We start from the raw sequence: 19,544 nt of genomic DNA, 5'->3' as shown, positions 1-19,544 counted from the left end.
TGTGCCCATCATACTGACTGTTGCCAGCTGCATAACCATAGGTACTGTCGACAAGCTAAAGGATATCTGGCACAAAACTGGAGCATATTCCATCTAGCTTTGTTGATTGAGAAATAAAATTACCATAAATTACTACCTGACAGAGATAAAGAGGTCTCTTTTTTTTCAGAGTGGGAAACTCTGAATTTTCTTTAAGCCCCGGGTTTCCGAGTTGGGGCGTGTCAGTGAGAAAACATGTCGGATGCAATGGATGCAAAAGGGGTGTTGTTTTACACAACGATTGAGAAATTTTAACCAAAGTATGTTACAGACATTTCATGTAGACCCTAAAGAATCATATCAACTTGTGGAAAATGGGCATCTGATGTCCCCCTTAAACTAAAAATATATGAGTACATTTGGCATACAATTAAGTTATAAAATAAACAAAGTAAATGTTAAAGGGGTCATATGATGTTGCTAAAAAGAACGTTATTTTGTGTATTTGGTGTAATGAAATGTGTTTATGCGGTTTAAGGTTCACAAAACACATTATTTGTAAGGATCCTGTCCTTCACCAGGGCAGGGACAGATATCTGTGGAGAGCAGAAGAATTACAAAAAAAAGGTAAGCTGGTGAAGCTGGTTGACCAAGAAAGTATTGTTGGTTAAGTTAGTAAGAAGACAGCAGTAGACCAGTACAGAATCCCTTGCTGGTGACCGGCATAAAAAATGCTGGTTTTCCCATCAGAGGAGAAAGAATAATTCCCATTCTAGCACAGTATTTCAAGTGTTCTTAGTTGAGCTACAAATAACTAATGTTAACTTAAGTCTTCTAAAATTAGTTCAATGTTGATGTCTTGGGAAAAAATTCCACTGAAATGTTTATAGAGCCTAAAATAAACCTAGAAAAAGAGCATGGTCTCCATGTCATGTCTGGTTATGAACCCTAAGTAAATACAGATGTACCTGGAAGGATTTCATCTTCTTCTGTCCACCTTTCATTTGCTGCATTACGTAGAAACTTTGCAGTGGTCCATGGGAATCTGTGATATGCCAGTTTTGAGTATTTTTCTCGAATAAAGAGAGCTTTTAGCAGACTTTTAGCTGCTTGCTCATAGTCCTCAACTGTAATCTGTAAGAGCACAGTGATTGTAAGACAAGACATGATTGTTAAAACATGGTCAGCTGTTAAAAGTGCCTTTGGTGGTTGAACTTTCAACAAATTATGACAGCAAGTAGAGAAAGTTGCTTGATTGTAAATTCTAATATTACACACCCCAGCACAGTAGTCTCCACTTATGGTGACTCTTTGATACTCTGGGAAATTTTGAGAGATGGAGGAGCAGGTAGAGGAAGGGGAAATGAGGGGCGTCACCACACCCCAGACATTCTCCGTACATAATGGGATTTGCAGTGACATAGATTTGGATCGAATCATCTTAAAACTCTTCTTCCTACAAAGGATAAAAGCAAAATGGGACTATAAATTAAATAATAAATTCATTAAGCATTTGTATCATATCATTAATTGTTCTGCTGGAAAACCCAATGAAATTCAGCTTCAGATGGTAGCTGGTTTGACATATTTTCAAGATGGTCCAAAGTGGTCATTAAGGTCATTAACCCGTCCAAGCTGGTCTAGATCAGGGGTTTCTAATCCTGGAGGGTCACTGTTCTACAGAGGTCAGCTCCAACCCTTATTAAACATGTCTGAACCAGCTAATCAAAGTCTTGAGGATCACTAGAAACTTCCCGGCAGGTATGCTGGGGCAGCAGGTTAGAGCAAAATTCTGCAGGACTTTGATTCACTAGAAGCAGGATCGGAAACACTCTGGTCTACATAGTTGACCAGTTGGTGGACCTGGTTTCACCTATGTAGACCATATTGGTTAAGCTGGTAAAAGACCACTTTGGGCCAACAGCTAACCAGCTACTATGTTCCAAAGACCAGCTTGTCCACCATAGACTGGAATGACCTGGAGTTTCAAGTAAGGTGAAGCTAATGATACTAATTGATGCTGACCGTTTGGCGCTTTCCTCTGACTGTTGCTCAGCCAGTTCTCTGAGTAGCTCCCTCTGTTTGGCTTCCTGCAAGCCAATTGGACAGTCCTCTGGGACAGTGTACATGGACAGGGCATCTTTTGTGTCCTCTTCCTTCAGTGCTGAGGCATACACTTTCTCTGCCAGCAGACGAACTTCCTCATCCACATCACTCAGAGCAATCTTTGGGAACTGCCGTGGCATATCTGTATAGAGGCAAATTTAAACATACTTTAGTAACATTACGCTGCTGTATTCATAAAGTCACCTTTCAAGAGTTTACAGAAGTACCGTACTAGTTCCTGAGTTGCTGTCACTGCTCAAAACAACAGGGTTACTTTGATGTATATTTCATGGCTCATATCAACACGCTTGCTGTAAATAGTCCTGGGATGCCATGTGCATTCCCAGGCCATTGATTCAGGCCTGCAGAGTTGTAACACTCCAAAGAGAAAGGAAAAATTTAAATCGCATCATATGACCCCTTTAAGTTAGCTGAACTTTACATTTACCCTCAACAGGTAAACTATTGTTCACTAGCACAGTAGTTGGTATCTAGACTGTCTCTGTGTTTCTGACACAAAACTGTGCTTAAGCACTAACGTTATTTATGTTTAGAGCTTCATAATGTTCACTTTTACACTGATATATGAAATGAACACATTAAAATGCATTAATATTTGTAAGAATATAGATGCCATGTGCATTCCCAGGCCATTGATTCAGGCCTGCAGAGTCAGTCACTAGGCCAGTGCACAGCTGCAGACACACTGCCCTATAAAACAGTTATGTTTGTGTGAGGACAGATCAAGTGTCTGAGCCCTGGGTGTGACTTCTCCCTGAACAGTTAGGAACATGGTCCACAGTGGCCACATCAGATGCTATCCTTGGCAAGAACCAGATCCCTTTGTCAAGGTTTCCATTCTTTTAAGCCGTTCTGAGAAACTCCTATATCAAGTAGAGTTTGTGCCCATCATACTGACTGTTGCCAGGTGTGTAACCATAGGTACCGTAGACATCTGAGAACAAACCAGTAGATATCTGGCACAAAACTGGAGCATATTCCATCTAGCTCTATTGATTGAGAAATAAAACTGCCATAAATATCTTCCCACAATATCACAAGCTTCAATATCACCTCTATAACACACAAATCAAAGTCTGTCCAAAAATTAATGCTGATTCAAGGCCATGACTTTAGCTTCTCTCAACTGTTTTTGTTTTGATTGACCAATGCATCTATTTCCACCCCAAACTTTGCTTAGGATCACCGCACTCAAACACTTCAAGGAAAACAAGGAAGTCCTTCTAAACTGTCAATAAACCTACAAGACCTGTCTGAAAATATTTACTGGTTCTGAAATGAGTACACTCTGTCTATGGTGAACTGACATGCACAGCTGTGCGACTGCTGCCATTCTTACCTTCAGCCCCCGTCACCGCCATCTCGGCTTCGGCTGTTCTTAGCGGCCACACTTCAAGTGTATTACTGGGTATATGTTTGCGTGTGCATGTGTGTGGTGTGGGCCATGTCCAGTCACACTCTGAGAAACTGCTGTTGTCTGACTACCGTTTTGTTTTCTTGAGTGCCTCTCTCTCTCTCTATTTTAAGAGGTTGAAAGCCTCACATCCACAAAGCTACTAATCCTTTAAATGTCACCACCACCTGTCAACAAAAAGTGACCCCGAAGCCTACAGAGAACCACTTACAAACAGGACCTTGCTCAATCCTCCCAGCTCATCTCATGCGTACATATAAACACAGGTTTTCCAACTCTTTGGGATTTACTCCCTCACAACCTCCTAAAAACCAGCCCATAAATCCCTGAGCTGATCTCCGAAACCCAACTGTCCATGTGAATGGAATCTGTGGCCAAAGGAGCATCTCCTTTGACAGCTTCAGCTATCCCTCACCGCCAATAACAGCCTCTAATCCCAGCTCCGACCTTGCTTTAGGCACGTATCATTTCAGCCCAAGATAAACAGTCCTGCTGGCCATTATCATGGGTCTGCATGGGGCATCATGTCACTAAAAGTCCAGAGGTAATCACCCCTGAAACTGATACGTGTTGGTTGCTTCAGAGCTTAAACCGGGTGTTGACAGAAAGGGTGCTGTTCATGTTGTCCCGGAGCATGGGAGCATGCCCAGCATCTATTTGTATCACATCCATTTGAAACCATAGAATAAACAAACCATCTCACCCTTTGTCATCTTAGACACAGTGATTATTTGAAGAACACAGCATGATCCACAGCACACACACACACAGACACACACACACACACACACATACTGAGATATGGAAAGCAAACTGTAAAAACACAGTGTGAGGGGACAAAGGGAAAGTAGGTTTACCTGATCTGACTGTTGTCCTTTATGTTCCTGTAACAACTGCTTTTACCTCATACCTTATCCAACTGGAGCTCCAATAGCATAACCTACGCAGCTCTCTTTCTCAGACCAAGTGCGCCTGTCAGCCTGACCTGAAACTTGGAGACAGGTCACGTGGACGCCTCACAATCCTAGTGATGTGCTGGGTATTATTACAGGCTGCTTGTGCAGGGCAGGGGGAGGAACTGGAAGTGGATTTGTCAGGCTGGAATTAAGGTGCAGCTTGAATATCTCCCCATCCCATTCTCTCTCCCTCATATCGATCAGAGGGAGTTCTGGATTATGTGACTGAGGGATTTGAGGGTCTGTGTGGTGCAAAGGTTTATGGGAGATAAATGTAGTACAGGCAGGTCTTAATGGCTTGGTTGATGAGTATAGAAGCTAAACTGAAGCTACTGAGCCATGATCTGTAATATAAGCTGTGCAAGTTTCTTTGCATGCCTTTCTACATTGAGGCTGCAAATGCTTGTGTAAATAATGCATGAATACCACTCTGTTTTCTTGCACCTATGGGTCTATTTGATGGCTTAGAGGTGCTTCGCCATCAAGAGGTCTTGTGCACGATGTAACTGCAAACTGATATTCTATATCAGGTTGTATAGTTCAGTTGTGTAGTCATTTAAAAGATTTAAACATTGAAAAATGACACTATTCAGTTGTAATCATAAATAATAGCCCTTCTTATTAGTAAAAAAAAAACTTTATTTTTTCTACTTTTTATAGGTACATTTCTTCTCCATATTCTGTGCTACTCTTTTTTTACTCTTGAAATTCTGCTAATATTGTTGCCTCCCATATGAGAAATTGCTTGTGTTATCCTCAATTTAAGTCACTTTATCTAACAGCATATGCAGATGTAAATATGTGCATCTATGTATATGTAATTGTATATAAAATATATAGATGTACAGTACTCAGCATTAATGTGCACTACAGTAGGTAGTTCCATTGTGGACAACAACTATGCATGTCACTTTTGCAGGCAGATTCTTACTCTGTGAGATAAACAGTCACGCTTTACATAGCTTTTGCCAGCTCCGAGACACTTACTTGGTATTTCTTTTGCTCTTTTTCTAGCAAAAAAAAATCACTCATCACTAAATTAAAGCTTAAAGTGAAGGCCTGATTATTTCAGGGGCCTTGTCACAAGCCCATTGTTTTTAAATTTCTTTGTTACTTTTTTTTTTTTTTGATTTTCACAATTAAAACAATGAGTTGGTATTCCTCTTGTACCATTTTTCTCTTTTGTGCTAAGAAATGAGTCTCCTGACAGTTCTTTCCCAAGTGGTTCCATTCAGCATTAAGTCTGAGAATGATTCAGTGGGCTATATAACATTTTTAATTGTCAATTGTTTTTTCTGAGTAACTTTTAGGAAGGTGTACTCATTTTTGCAGTGCACTAGTATATATGTATATTTACTGACACGTCTTATTGCTTAATTGAGCTTGAAAGCCCACTGTGAGAACATCGTGAGATTCAAGCTTTAGTGCAAACACACATTTCCTAAGGAAATGAGAATGAGATAACTATAAGGACAGACCGTGACAGGGATGCAGATAGGAATCTTAGGACCCATGTTTATATATAAAAAATGTCAGCTTTTGTCATTTACTGTATTTACCTACATCTTCTGCTTTTACTAGAATTTGTATTTGTATTGTAGCACTTCCTATGTTTCTGTCTCCTTAGGATGGATTGTGCCCGTGGAAAGTCACCACTCCCGAATGAGTTCGCGCGAGAGAGCGTAATCTTTTAGTTTTAAGTCGGAGAGATCACTTCCGGCGCTTGCGTAAACTACCCAGAGCGCGTACACACCTTGCAGATAAACATCAAATTTTCATTTTGGGGTGAACTATCCCTTTAATTAGCAAATGTAAATGTTTCTGCAATGTCTCCCTTTTTAGGGCCCAGGATAGCATTCCTGGTTGCCCCCTTCTGGTAGGAATCAGAAACAATTTCTGCAGTGAACAATTCAATGATGGAATAAGTGCTGCAATAAAAAAAAGACTGATATTAGACCGTTTCTTGCTGCAGGATAGGGAGAGACAGATCAAAAGCTCTCACCCTTTCCCAAACATGGGTTGGAGAGCTGCTTTACTATGGGCGTCTGGAGTCTTCGCATCATTTCCTGTGTGCTCAGGCCTGGAGAAGGAGAAGACACAGCAGCTTGTGCAGTAGCAGGATAAGACTAGAGCAAAGGAGAAAATAATCGGTGGGTATTTCTTACTTTAATTATTGCAACAGATTTGATGTCATGTTGAATAAGTGGCATCTAATAACTGTTCATTAGAATTGCTGGTAAAGGGTAACATTAAACAGACACAAAGCTACTAAATGTATCATCATTATAAACAAAACTGTTAAGGTCTTTGACAATCGCAGGTATGTACTGCATCAAGAGAAAGAAAAGTATGCATTTATTCATAAAATTCTAAATAGAAGCACTTACCCAGCCTCAGATCTTACAGAACTCTGCGTCCTCTCTGCAGCTGCACTGCAATTATAAACCCATGAAGTTCTCCCAGGAAAGAAATGAAAGAAAGAAAAAACCCGACTCAGTTCTGCCCCCAAGTGATGTATGAGATATGGCACATGGAATTCACTGAGCAAAGAGAGAAAGCAACAGAGTCCGTTTGCCACCTCACACCTAGAGTCAAAACACAGGGCTATAAAATTACACCGTTTTTTGTCTTTCACTAATGTTTAGCATTATTTAGGTAGACATTAGTTTAAAGAGATTTTTAAAAAATACTACATCTTTTCTTCCTCTGTTATTATTCATTATTGCCCCCTTGTGGAGATGTGTCCATGTGTTCTTGACCAAGAAGGTAATGTGGCCACAAAAAGTATTTGGAAACTCAAAAATCCGACTTTTTAAACTTTGGGAGTAATAGTTTTGGTTACTAAATCAGTCAAAAGAATAATAATAATCTGAATACATGTAGGCTCCGAAGTATAAATGAATCATTGTGTTGATTGCTGGTCCATATTCACTGACAGGTGTGAAGATTTATGAGGTGTCGATGAGTGAGGCAGATGGCATCAGTCCCAGAACACGTTTGGAAATTCTTGGCAAAAGAATGATAACTTCAATAATTGTTACCACAAGATGGAGCCATAGCATTAAAATACGACAAGGAGAGAGGACGCTTGACTGAATGAATAGGCTACTTTATTTTTTAGCTGCAAGGTGCAAATTCTGGTTGGGAGTGTCTGACCACTGTGAAAAAGTCGTAATCCCTTATTCAAATGCACATTTTCAAAAATAAGTATATATGCTTTGGTTGAGGTTTCAGATATTTCCACCTAAATTAGTTTACAAGTTACGAATAGGCCAAAGTGCCTATTTTTCCCTGGTAGTAAACAGACCCTCACAAACAGAAATTGTGTTCGCCTGCTGAGGTAACCACTTTTAACCACCAGTACACTTTTCGTTCAGATAGATGAAACATTGGGAAAACATAAAACTCATTCTATCTGTAAGTTGCTGTTGTGGGTATTGACTGTGTTGATTTAAACTTTCTGGAATTTTCAGAATGTGTCAAACTTTCCAGTCTTTTTGAGTATCACGCTAAATAATTAAAGGGGTCATATGATGCTGCTAAAAAGAACGTTATTTTGTGTATTTGGTGTAATGAAATGTGTTTATGTGGTTTAAAGTAAAAAAAAACAAAACATTATTTTCCACATACTGTACATTTTTGTATCTCCTCTATGCCCCGCCTTTTTGAAACGCGTTGATTTTTACAAAGCTCATCGGTCTGAAAAAGCCAGGTGTGCTGTGATTGGCCAGCTATCCAGTGCGTTGTGATTGGCCGAATACCTCAAGCGTGAGACGGAAATGTTACGCCCCTCACCATACTGTTGATGCCATGTCCCTGCCGGAGCGACCTGACAAAAACATTAAAACCCATTACAAACGAGGCATTTGTTGCATCCAGTGGGGACATAATTACTGATTATAATGACTTATACTGTCTTTTTACGCGTTGCGTTGCATTGCATCGCGCCGTGTAAACATAAAACTCTGTCTGCATTTGTTTGCCCACGAGCCATTTTAGGTAGGTGTGGCTGACTCTGAACTTTTATAAAGAATATCTCTTTGGATTTGAGACTTTAGTCTTTGCAACTTTACAGATCTTCTTTATGCACCAAGAGCTTGTAACACTCGAAAGAGAAAGGAAAAATTGAAATCGCATCATATGACCCCTTTAAGCTTATTTGCCTCTTAAACATAAAGAACAAAGCAGCTTTGGAGTAAACAGTTTATTAATGGAAGGCTACAGCTGAAACATCTACCTTTTCATCCTGTATTCAATGGACAATTCTTAAAGGAAGACTATTAGTGTTTTTTCTGACATTGTATATGTGTTCATTTGTGATTAGCATCTTATGGTCCCCAGATATTCAAATAGTTGTATCTTGACCAAATATTGTCCTATCATAACAAACCATACATCAATGGAAATGTATAAATGATGTATAAATCTCAATTTTGAAAAATTGACACTTAAGACTGGTTTTGTGGTCCAGGGTCACATTTGTGTTATATGAGTGCAACAGTAAAAAGTGCATTTCGGAAGTTCCATCTCATTAAGACAGGAATGAAAATGATGTGTTTAAGTGGAATGTCCTATGGAGCGCCTCTCACCTCTGCTCTACATCCTGCAAACCCACCCCCTGCAGAGGTCCCATTAAACAGTCCTGGCCCATTCCCCCTTCAAATACAAATAACCCACTTTGTATGAAGTGAGTAGGTATGGAAAATGGAAAGAAGGAATGCACTTGGCACCCCATTTGCCAGGCACCCCAGGGCCTTTAACATTAAATAACCCAGACCAGGTGCTGATCATCTGTCTGTCCACTTGGCAATCCGGATGAGGAACAATGGAGAGACACTTTCCTTTTACTACCTTCACTTCCTGTAGAACAAACAGTCGAGGTCCAGAAGACATCAGCTTTAATTGTATGCAAAAGTTTATTGAATGACAACATTAATCCATTTCACACACAAGCACACAAATAAAATAGATCCCATTTACAAATATATAATTGCATAAAAAGTGATCCTATACCACAGCTTGAGACATCCTTGACATAAATGAATAATCAATATAACGCTACCTTCAATGCCCTTATGTTTTCCCTGTACAAAAATAGCTCTATCTCTGTAAGTAGTATTAAGTAATATAAAACTAATTAAATAGTAATATCTTTGACCTTTTTTTTTTTCAAATATACATATACTTGCAATAAAAAATGAAATAGATTGCACATATCTCTACACAAATAACAACAACAATGTTCAAGTAAGTTAGAATACGATCCTTGTGGACTGGCACTGACAGTTCATATAATCAAAGGCATTCATCCTGCTTACAGTGTCCAAAAATGTGATTCCAAATTAGAAACACCTTCACTGGCATTTTAAAAGTCTCTGTGTATTCCTTTCTAGAATCATGAATCTTTCCCTGTGAAGTCCAAAGACTTTCTGACGACACAGTCACTGGACAGGAACAGCTAAACTAGGGGCTGAATTCCCACCAAATTAGAAACACCTTCACTGGCATTTTAAAAGTCTCTGTGTATTCCTTTCTAGAATCATGAATCTTTCCCTGTTGAAGTCCAAAGACTTTCTGACGACACAGTCACTGGACAGGAACAGCTAAACTAGGGGCTGAATTCCCACTGACAGGTTCACCAGGAGGGCAGTCCATTTGTCCCAAGAGAGGAGGTTCTGCTTTTCCCTGAGGCCAGTCCACTTCAGTGCAATGATATCTTGCTCATATCCAAGGCACACTTAATTCAGTTTCTCCATCTGCATCCCCTCCTCATTTTCAACAGCTGCTGTTGTTTCTGCGCTGCTCTTTGTTGATTTCTCTTCCGAGGAAGGCAAGATTGCTCTTCCAGCCCCTGTGCTTGGAAAAGAATGCGCTGGAGAACTCTTGGCAGGAGTCTGAGGCATTTCTAGAATTTCATAGCTGGCCGGCGAGCCTCTGTCGCAGTGTCCCAGAGCACTCCCACCCCATGCGCTCACGTCCGTCTGAGCTGCGCTTCCAGCTTGTGCAGCCGTGATTGAGAGTTTGAGCTGCTCCACACCGTCCGCAGCCTGCTGCCCTCCTGTCGCAGTGTCATTACTTTCTCTGGAACGGACCTTCGCCGCCGGCCGTACCCGAAGGGATTGATCTTGTCAGCGGGTGCATTCCCGATCTTCAGCTTGTTGTTGAGGTCATGGAGTCGGTGTGCCAGCACATGCACCGTGCAGGTGCCAAGCGAGCAGCCCGCTCTCCTGGACTGGTTGATGGAGTTCTTGGAGCGTTTTGTCCTTATGCTGATGCCAGTGCTGGAAAGGCAGACAAGGGAAGAGGACATTAATGCCTGCATGGAGTTCCTGAGCAATTGTTTTAGTTTAATGTTCCTTGGTTGACAAGTTTGTACTCCAACTTCATCATGTGAAACCACACTTAACTTAGAGAAAACAGTGACATAATTTTCAGCTGGTAACGCTTGCTAATTCTTACCTGGAATGTGGCCTTAAGTTGTCTTTGACATCGTCCGGTCTGACAAACTGGCTGTTGTCTAAAGTCCTCAGTGCAGCAAGGCTCAAATCCCTTCTTGATCTCTGCAGCCGGACACTAAGTATCAAGAAGAGAAAACACGTTCATTAGAAACTTTTCAACCAGTTCCAACCCTGACTAAAAATCCTAAATCAACACATCAGCTTACCTTCTTTTCAGGTCATGTTTTGCACCGTCCACACCAGGTGCAAAGGTGGCCAGCAGGCAGCAGCAGAAGATTGACTGCAGAATCAGTTGCATCGTGACTGAAACCTTGAAGGAAAAAGCAAATGAATCATCTGTTAGATATCCACTTTGAAAGGAAGCAGCTGAAACCTGCATGCAACTCCCCTACTCTGTGCCAACCATGCTTTGCTCACGCTTGCACAAGAGTCCAAAATCCACGCTATTTACATTCATCATGCATTTATTTACAATGTCAAACTGAGGTCGCACTTTCTATGAATAAGTAAACTTGCAACTGTGCTTCAGGTCACTGATAAGCAGTAAAAGGGACAATGATGTACAAAACAGTGGGTTTTTACAAAACACAGTGTCTTTAACTCCATCCGCACCTAATTAAAAAAAATCACTCAAATTCCCTTCAAATGAGATTAAGTTTTTGCCTAACAGACAGAAGCAAGTTCCCTGGCTTACAGATGCAAAACTGGGACTCAGTTTCTTATATAACTACAGATAACCTATGCATATGAGCCTTGACCCTAAAAGAAAAGACACTGAGCAGCTAACAGAAACACATAAGCTTCCTTTAAAAATGCATACCTGTGTTGAAGTACTCTTGGGTTGGCTTCAGAAGTCTGTGTAGAAAGTAATCCAGAGGCGTTTCACTTGCTGTTAATGCTGTTGCAGTGGTGATACTCTGCTAATAGTCTGACTCTCCACAGCAGGCGTAAGTGAATTTATACTGCAGGGAGATGGGAGGGGCATATCTAACACGCTCTCTCATCCCAGCATTTCCTCTCTATAACAACCTCAATTAGAGCAAAACGAAACTGGGGATATTGATGGGTTATTGCTGAAATTACTTAATGGATTGTTATCAGAGTTTCTGGGAATAATAACCAACTGCCAATCTGGGGAATTCTTTGATTTTTTTTTTTAATCCCAGTGTTACAATGAATTCAGTTTCTTCTATTACATTGCTCATGATTTTTAAATCTGGATGTTGGCTGGGGGTACAACTATTATCTGACAGACAAAGACAAAAAGACTAATCTTTAACTTGACATAAAAGTACCATTCTGCATAAAAATAATGGCCAGTGCAATCAATCTGGTTTTATATAATATAATATAATGTAATGTAATGTAATGTAATATAATAATTATTTATTAAAATAATTTTTAATAGTCCAATAAGATCAGATATAAAACGGAACAGTTTTATATAACAGTACAGAAAGATTTGATCAAAGAGTTGATCTAAGACTACAAAGGTGCCTTTGAGTTACACTTGTCAGATTTTCTATGTAAGAGGTAAGACTCTCTATTTCTGGATAATAAACACAGATAACGATACATTTACATTTTTTGGGAGAATGCCCACTGAACTTCACCTAGTTTCCCCCCTCACTTTAGACTAGATCAAATTAAATTCTTCTGATAAAATAATTTCTAAAATTCATTTCTGTGATTTTTCATAGAACAGCCAACATGTATTTCACAAAAATGTCATTAGCTCATGTTAATTACTGTGCAACCCTGATTTATCCTTATATGGGAAGTCAAAGATTGCACAACATCCACACACTGACACCATCCAGTTGTTTGCTTCTCAGCCCAAATATGGTAAATATTGTTTGCCAAATCAACATATCGTAGCCATCACAAGGATTGTTGATATTTAATGAAGTATGATGAGGGAACCCACAGATGCAGGTGGGACGTAGGTCTTGTGTTACATGCCTAGGAATGCTACAGTTAACAATGAGTCACAGAGATGACACCCTGATGTCATTGAGTTGTCATCTCTATGCTTCATACTGTTGTTGTTTTAGAGTGATCATGTGTAAACAGATGAAAAATAGTCTGAACAAACCATGGTATTACGATGGTAGTACCTGGTTAGATACAATAAATGACAATAATAATTTAATATGGCAATCAATCTATATATCAAAGTAGCATTCTTATAACAAAGTATAATCACATACAGTATATTAATAAATAGCAAAGCATTATTTTTGTAAAGGTTATGCAGCATTAAATTGTTGTACAGATAAGCTAAACAACTATATTAGAATAGTTTATTAGTTCTTTTTCTTTTTAGCAAGGTGAATTGGATTTTAGGCACTTCACATGGAAAAACACTTTATTCTTAATGAGAATAAAGAATATAAATCAATAATTTGAAATGTTTATTTTAGTTTTTCATTGAGAACTGGATGGTAAAATTTCATTAAATTATTTGTGAGGGTCTGTTGTAACAAATATTTAGAGTGGGGCAGTGTTTAAAACTTTTTATGGTGGATTATGAACATTTAGTCTACATATTTCCTAATATTCACTTTCCTGTTCTATTCTGCATAAATGAGATTATATATGGTCCATGTGTTACCCTTCTACTGATAGCTGGTAGGCTATTACTTGTTTACTAACTGGGTGATGTATGGTCATTAGCTGGTCCAGAGGATCTAGATCAGGGCTGGGCAACTTCAGTCCTGCAGAGTTTAGCTCCAAACACACCTGACTGTAGCCTTCTCGTGTGATCTTGAAGACATTGATTAGCTCGTTCGGGTGTGTTTGATTAGGGTTGGAGCTAAACTCTGCAGGACAGTGGCCCTCCAGGACCGAAGTTGCCCTGCCCTTATCTACATTATGGATCAGCTGGAATACATCTCTCCCACCTGAGAAATAAGTGTAAAAAATATTTTATTGTTTTTTAATGTTTTATAATGTTTATTATTATCATCACATATTGTATATAATATTATTTCGGAACTTTTACATTTAGGCCTACATTTGAAATACTGTGGCATCACAAAAACAAATGAAAATTCTGAGGGCATGACGCTTCAGTGCTCATCATACTTTTGCATAGTCCACACTAAGACTAAATTAATAAATAAACAGTAATTCATTTTGGGTTAATATAATATTACATGGCATCATTCACGTCAAGGAAAATCATTCCGCGGTATGATTGTGTAGTATGTTCATTATCGCTCGTGTAAGTGAATGCAGGACCCACGCCCAGGCACGCGAGTCCACGCAGGCGCACTGGCTCCCTCTGTGTCAAACATGGCTGTGCTTTTGAAGAAAGAAAAATGCTGAATTGTGCTGCAGAATTTCGCCTAAAGAGGAAACCATGGCTAGACTGGCTGATTATTTCATAGTGGTGGGATACGACCAGGACAAGTCTGGTAAGTTGCGGTGTGAGTGTGGAGGAGTGTTGTGATTTATTTAAGCCGTTAGCAACAAGCCATACCGCTGCTGCTGTGGTTCAAGAGATTAGCAGATGGATTTCACTTTCTTTGACGTACTATAATCGGTATCAATAGGAAGTATGTGTCGGTTTTAGCAGGGAACAACACTGGCTGTTGCTGTTTGTGCTTATGAATTAAGTAGCTAGTACGTGCTTGTGTAAATGGGAGGTTTAAAAGAATTGCCATTGCTTAATATGTATGTACAACACCGCTCATGCTAATGTTTTCATAATAACATGCCGTATAATGTGTTTTTTATTTAATAAATGAGTGTTTTAGCACCATTCACTAAATGTAAATCTCGGCACACACCTACTGTATTTGTCGCGTGTACATGTAAACAGTGCGCGGTGACTCAAGCGGTTGCTTGTTACTATTTGTTTCCAAGCCACACGCATTGATCTCTAAATGGCGATTTAAGCGCGCGACGCTGCATTGATTTCCACATTTAGCCGCGAGGTTTGGGTCAGTAGAGAGCTGCCCGGTGCTCTGTGTGTGTGTGCGTCCATAAGGATCTGCCGGAGAGCTCTTCCTGTGTTGTGGAAAGCGGATGCAGAGGAAACAGGACTTTACGTGTCTCGAGCTGTGCGCAATCTACAGGTGCTCCACGCTGCTCTCATTCACAGCACATGATCACGTTTACATGCACAGATGCCGAAGGAAGCAGCAGGTCATCTGGAAAGCGCACGTCTGCACACAAAACGAAGTGATGTTCACTATCCCTTATTACACTCATTTAACTCTTTAACTGTCAAAAGAAATAGTTGTTTTTAAAACACTTGTAGTGAGGGAAATGACACATTCTTGCACGTCTTTTCATTCCGAGCTTTGATGAAGGAAGAAGTGCCATATAGTGTTGACAAAACAACAAACAAAAACAGATTTTTAAAATTCTACTGTATGACATTTGATACATGAATTTCTATGGCCTCTAAGCTGTCAGCATGATGAAAACTTTACTGAAAAACCGGTTTTACTCAATCTACTACATGCTTTCTGCCATCTGATCCGTAGTTCATACCTTTTAGCAATTAAAAGGCCTTTTAGTACAATTCTAAATACGTCCGCCTTGACAATATTGATTTTCTGCTTTAATTTCAGTTTCAGTGTTTTGGTAAAAAAACAAAAAACAAATGGCGCATGACTAAGGGAAACTTACTTTTTAGTCCACTTAAATCTAAGTTTGATTTTTTTTTTAAGACCAAGACTTAAGTATGAAACACAGACTATATAATACCCAAGACGTGTCACTTGTGTTTTGAATGGGGAAAAATGCAACGCTCGATATCGAAGGAAGCCACGCCTTCTGAATAAAAGAGCCAATTGCTAATCGGTAAAGTCGTCGTGTCACTGCAGCTGCCGTTAAAAGTCTCGGTCGCTATAAAAACATGTGCTTAGGACTGCGCATGCGCACTGGCTGATCTAGCCTGAAAAATAAGCTTTTTTTAAAAGGGGTCATATGATGCGATTTCAAGTTTTCCTTTCTCTTTGGAGTGTTACAAGCTCTTGGTGCATAAATAAGATCTGTAAAGTTGCAAAGACTAAAGTCTCAAATCCAAAGAGATATTCTTTATAAAAGTTAAGAGTCAACCACGCCTACCTAAAACGGGGCCAATCACAATGCACTGGGTTAGCTGGCCAATCAGAGCAGACTGCGCTTGTCAAAGGAGGGGGCTTTGTTGAAAACGACGCGTTTGAGAGAGGCGGGGCATAGAGGACCTACAATAATGTACAGTATTTGAAAAATAATGTGTTTTTTGAACATTAAAGCAGGTCAACATATTCTGTTACACCAAATACACAAAATAACGATCTGAAACATTTATGACAGTTGTCGTCAGATTTCATTGGTGATTTCAAATATGAAATTTAATCGTAAGCTTGGCGAACAGTTTTGTAGAATTTGATGTTTCCCCATTCAGAGAGATAGGAGCTGCACTTGCATGCCCGAGAGGCGTTTCAAAGATGGCCGCCGAGTGAAATGACGTGCCTTAAAGGGACTTTGGTATGAAAACACCCATACCCATAAATTCTTTAATTGTGAGCTGAACTCCAGCCATTTCCACTGGCTTTATTATAGCCTGTGTCTTCTCTGAATAGACAACTGTTTATGTTTCGAAGGAGTCTTGGTCATGTTGCAGTGTCTTTCTCAGCAATGATAAGCGTCCACAGATATCAAATGAGTGAGGCCTTTCTTTCAGTAGCTCAAAGACACTGACTAGCCTCTACTGAGAGCATCAGATAAGCTGGCTTTCCTCCAGGCTTCAGTCTTTAAGGGCTGCTCTTGCTGAATCATCTCTGTCACTCATGGCATAGGCTCATACAGATATTTAGTGCATAAATGGCTGTGTTGTGCTGGGGAACTCAGTGTTCCTGACGTCTGTGGGGGATTGTGTGAATTCACACATCATCCTCACTGGAACAGCTGGAATTTTTATCCCCTTTAGATAAAGAAAATAAATGAGAAGGCAATGCACATTCCTAATTTAGAAGAATTGCTCAGAGATGCTTTTCTCATGTTATTGAAGTGAATGATGATATCAGATGTCACAAATCATGCATATGTTTTTCTGACATATGCACAGATGTGTATTAAAGTAAAATATGTAGCACGCCCTTGAAAATGAGATGATGCATCTCAAGGGGTTTATCCCAAAGAATAAATTTACTATGTTTTTTGTTCTGGGGCCAGTGAAATTGGCAGCGGGGCAAGTAAAAATATACCTGACTGGGCCAGAAGAAAAATTCTTGTCGAGCCTTTTCACAATTAATATGGTTTTATAAAGATAATTCACCCTCAAAATGAAAATCCTGTCACCATCATGTTGTTTCAAACCTGTATGACTCTACAAAACCTGTAGATTCTACTAAATGTTTTAGTGGGGTCCACTGTGGTTTTGGACCACACTGACTTTCATTGTATTGACAGAAACATTGTTCAAAATATTGTGTTTAGTGTTCCACAGAAGAAGGTCAAGTTCCAAGTTGTTTAGAGACCGTAAGCTGTTGTATGACGCATTATGTTCTGAGGTAGGCCTATGTGTCTTATTGGTAATGGTAAGTGTGACTTACTATATTTGTCAGGAACAAACGTTATAAAGCTATAATGCTAATCTCACAATGGGTGAGACTTGAATTTTATTGGCTATAAATGATGCTGCTGTTTAAAGGACAGTAAATTCAGTGGTATCAGAGGCCTTGCCGGTTATTTTCTTTATAAGATCATGTATTGATTAAACATGCATGCTGAAAAATGGATTGCATAATGTAAGTAAAACCTGGTGTGGAACACTAAATATATCATGGACAAAACAGGGTGTTTTTAAGCATTTCCATGTGCAGATGTTTGTATGATCTCTCTCTTTATACATGACAGTGAACTGCTGGAAATAGAGGCAGTTTCTGATGAGCTGGTCCATGTATTGGAGTCCTGCAGCAAATTAGCTCTCAGTGTTAGTGGGTGAGCAATGTTTTCTTGGCTGTTTCAGTCAGTTTATTTTATAATGAATGACTGTAATGTCTAAAGTAGTGGTCAGCCGATATTTTACATTTTTCAAATATCAGCATCTCTGATTTAAACTTCAGTAGCAATTCAGTTTTAATGAATCAAAACATTCATTCAACAAATTATTTGATTATCAGTGACCTTGTGCAGCATTTGTCATAAATAAAAAAGCTTTAGTAAAAACATAAACAATGTAAAGCCTTTACACAAGTAAATGCACAAGGTCACTGACACCGTGTCCACACCGGGCGTGAGCGGAAATACTATAGAACCCATTATAATCAGTGATGCTGTCTACACTGGATGCGGTGCGACACGACAAATCCTCGACATTAAACTGATGCCTCGTTCTATCTATGAAGTACTGACAAAAAATTTAAATGATTTGCAATGGTTGTTTTGTCACGTCCAGTGTAGACAGCCTTACGCTGTTGCAAAAGCACACGTCATTCAGTGAAATGCCAAAAAACACTTTTAATGTTAGATTTTTTGAAAAACAAGTAGATGCTGTGAATAATTGTGATTAACTGGTCATGCTCACTGTTTGAAATAGGTGGCCATTTCCATTTGGTTGCCTGCAATATAAGCTGAAGTAGAAGTTTCGTCATTCAGGGTAATGGTTTTGTCATGCAGTGTAATGCAAATTCTCTGTTACACCACAGTGTCATCCATTACACTGAATGACAGTATCACTGTATAAATAACAATTTTAGCATCTTATTTATATTACAGATAAATGAGGAATGTTTAGCATTGACAAATATGTGTTAAACTTAATAAATATTAATATTTGAATGCATTTTGGTATTGTTTAATTTGATTATTGATTAATTATAGACACCCATGAACAGAGGGAGTCACTAGGCACTGTAAAAAGCTAATAAAGTAAGTGTGGACCCAGTAGCTTGGGTGGCACTCTTAAAGCCCGTTCACACCAAGAACAATAACTATAAAATAACTAAAACAGTGACTATGTTAGCCTCCACACTGATGAACAATAGCACTGTTCATTCTAAGCATGTGCTGCAGATTTGTTGTCTGCCACTTTAAATGCTTGAGCTCTTTAAAGTTGAATGAATTCTAATATTGGCTGTCAATGCTTTTATTATTCATCAGCTGGAAAAAACAAAACAAATCCATCAATATCCAACGACATAAAAGAGATTCCAACAATATTGTTCCTCTGTGTCCTTAAATGTTAAATAGCTGCGGTATGGACTCATCCTTGGTGTGAAGAGGCCTTTAAACTGCTTACAACAATACCGGCAGCATGTAATCATGTTTAAAATAATTCATATTAATTTAGCTTGCTATCGAAGATGCAGCTTTTTCTAATGCTGCTTTCCTCTCATTCTGTTAAACTTATACACAAAATTCTGCCTTTCTCTGCCTGTTTCTCTTCATCTTAGTCCTTTACTCCCTCCACTCACTCACACATTCCCTTTTGCTCTGTTGTAAGGTAGAAACAGAGCGGTTGCATGATGGCCTTTTTTCAGTTTTGTCAACTGAACGGCTACTAGTGAGGCTCAGCAAGTTCTTGTCATGATCAGCCCTCTCCAAGTAAGGTTTGTAGAAAATTGTAATCAATATTTATTCATCAAATCCTCTAACCTGAATCTTTTG

At 39.3% G+C, this 19,544-nt stretch overlaps 3 protein-coding genes across 3 annotated transcripts in view; 1 reads left to right on the top strand and 2 right to left on the bottom strand.

Moving 5' to 3' along the window:
* Positions 1-531: 531 nt before the first annotated feature.
* On the bottom strand, positions 532-3,610 carry LOC107715449 (AMP deaminase 3-like). Its single transcript, XM_016521594.1, has 5 exons — positions 3,446-3,610; positions 2,005-2,227; positions 1,258-1,435; positions 948-1,113; positions 532-575 (listed from the first exon to the last, which is right to left on the bottom strand). The coding sequence occupies exons 1-5, from the start codon at positions 3,465-3,467 to the stop codon at positions 532-534; spliced, it is 633 nt and encodes a 210-aa protein (XP_016377080.1). The 5' UTR covers positions 3,468-3,610.
* A 5,811-nt stretch (positions 3,611-9,421) lies between these two features.
* Positions 9,422-11,891, bottom strand: LOC107715457 (ADM-like). The gene is made up of 5 exons (XM_016521600.1): positions 11,755-11,891; positions 11,141-11,244; positions 10,936-11,049; positions 9,973-10,757; positions 9,422-9,828 (listed from the first exon to the last, which is right to left on the bottom strand). The coding sequence occupies exons 2-4, from the start codon at positions 11,230-11,232 to the stop codon at positions 10,448-10,450; spliced, it is 516 nt and encodes a 171-aa protein (XP_016377086.1). The 5' UTR covers positions 11,233-11,244; positions 11,755-11,891; the 3' UTR covers positions 9,422-9,828; positions 9,973-10,447.
* Positions 11,892-14,219: 2,328 nt separating this feature from the next.
* The window catches only part of sbf2 (SET binding factor 2), a 143,150-nt gene continuing 137,825 nt past the window's right edge, over positions 14,220-19,544 (top strand). Inside the window, exon 1 of the mRNA XM_016521593.1 lies at positions 14,220-14,353. Coding sequence (XP_016377079.1) covers positions 14,299-14,353 — 55 coding nt within the window. The 5' untranslated portion in view covers positions 14,220-14,298. The remainder of the gene's footprint in view (positions 14,354-19,544) is intronic.

This window comes from Sinocyclocheilus rhinocerous, unplaced genomic scaffold, assembly GCF_001515625.1.
Source record: "Sinocyclocheilus rhinocerous isolate Xijiao unplaced genomic scaffold, SAMN03320098_v1.1 scaffold539, whole genome shotgun sequence".
Taxonomy (NCBI): Eukaryota; Metazoa; Chordata; class Actinopteri; order Cypriniformes; family Cyprinidae; genus Sinocyclocheilus; species Sinocyclocheilus rhinocerous.
This window is presented reverse-complemented; position numbering and strand designations above follow the sequence as displayed.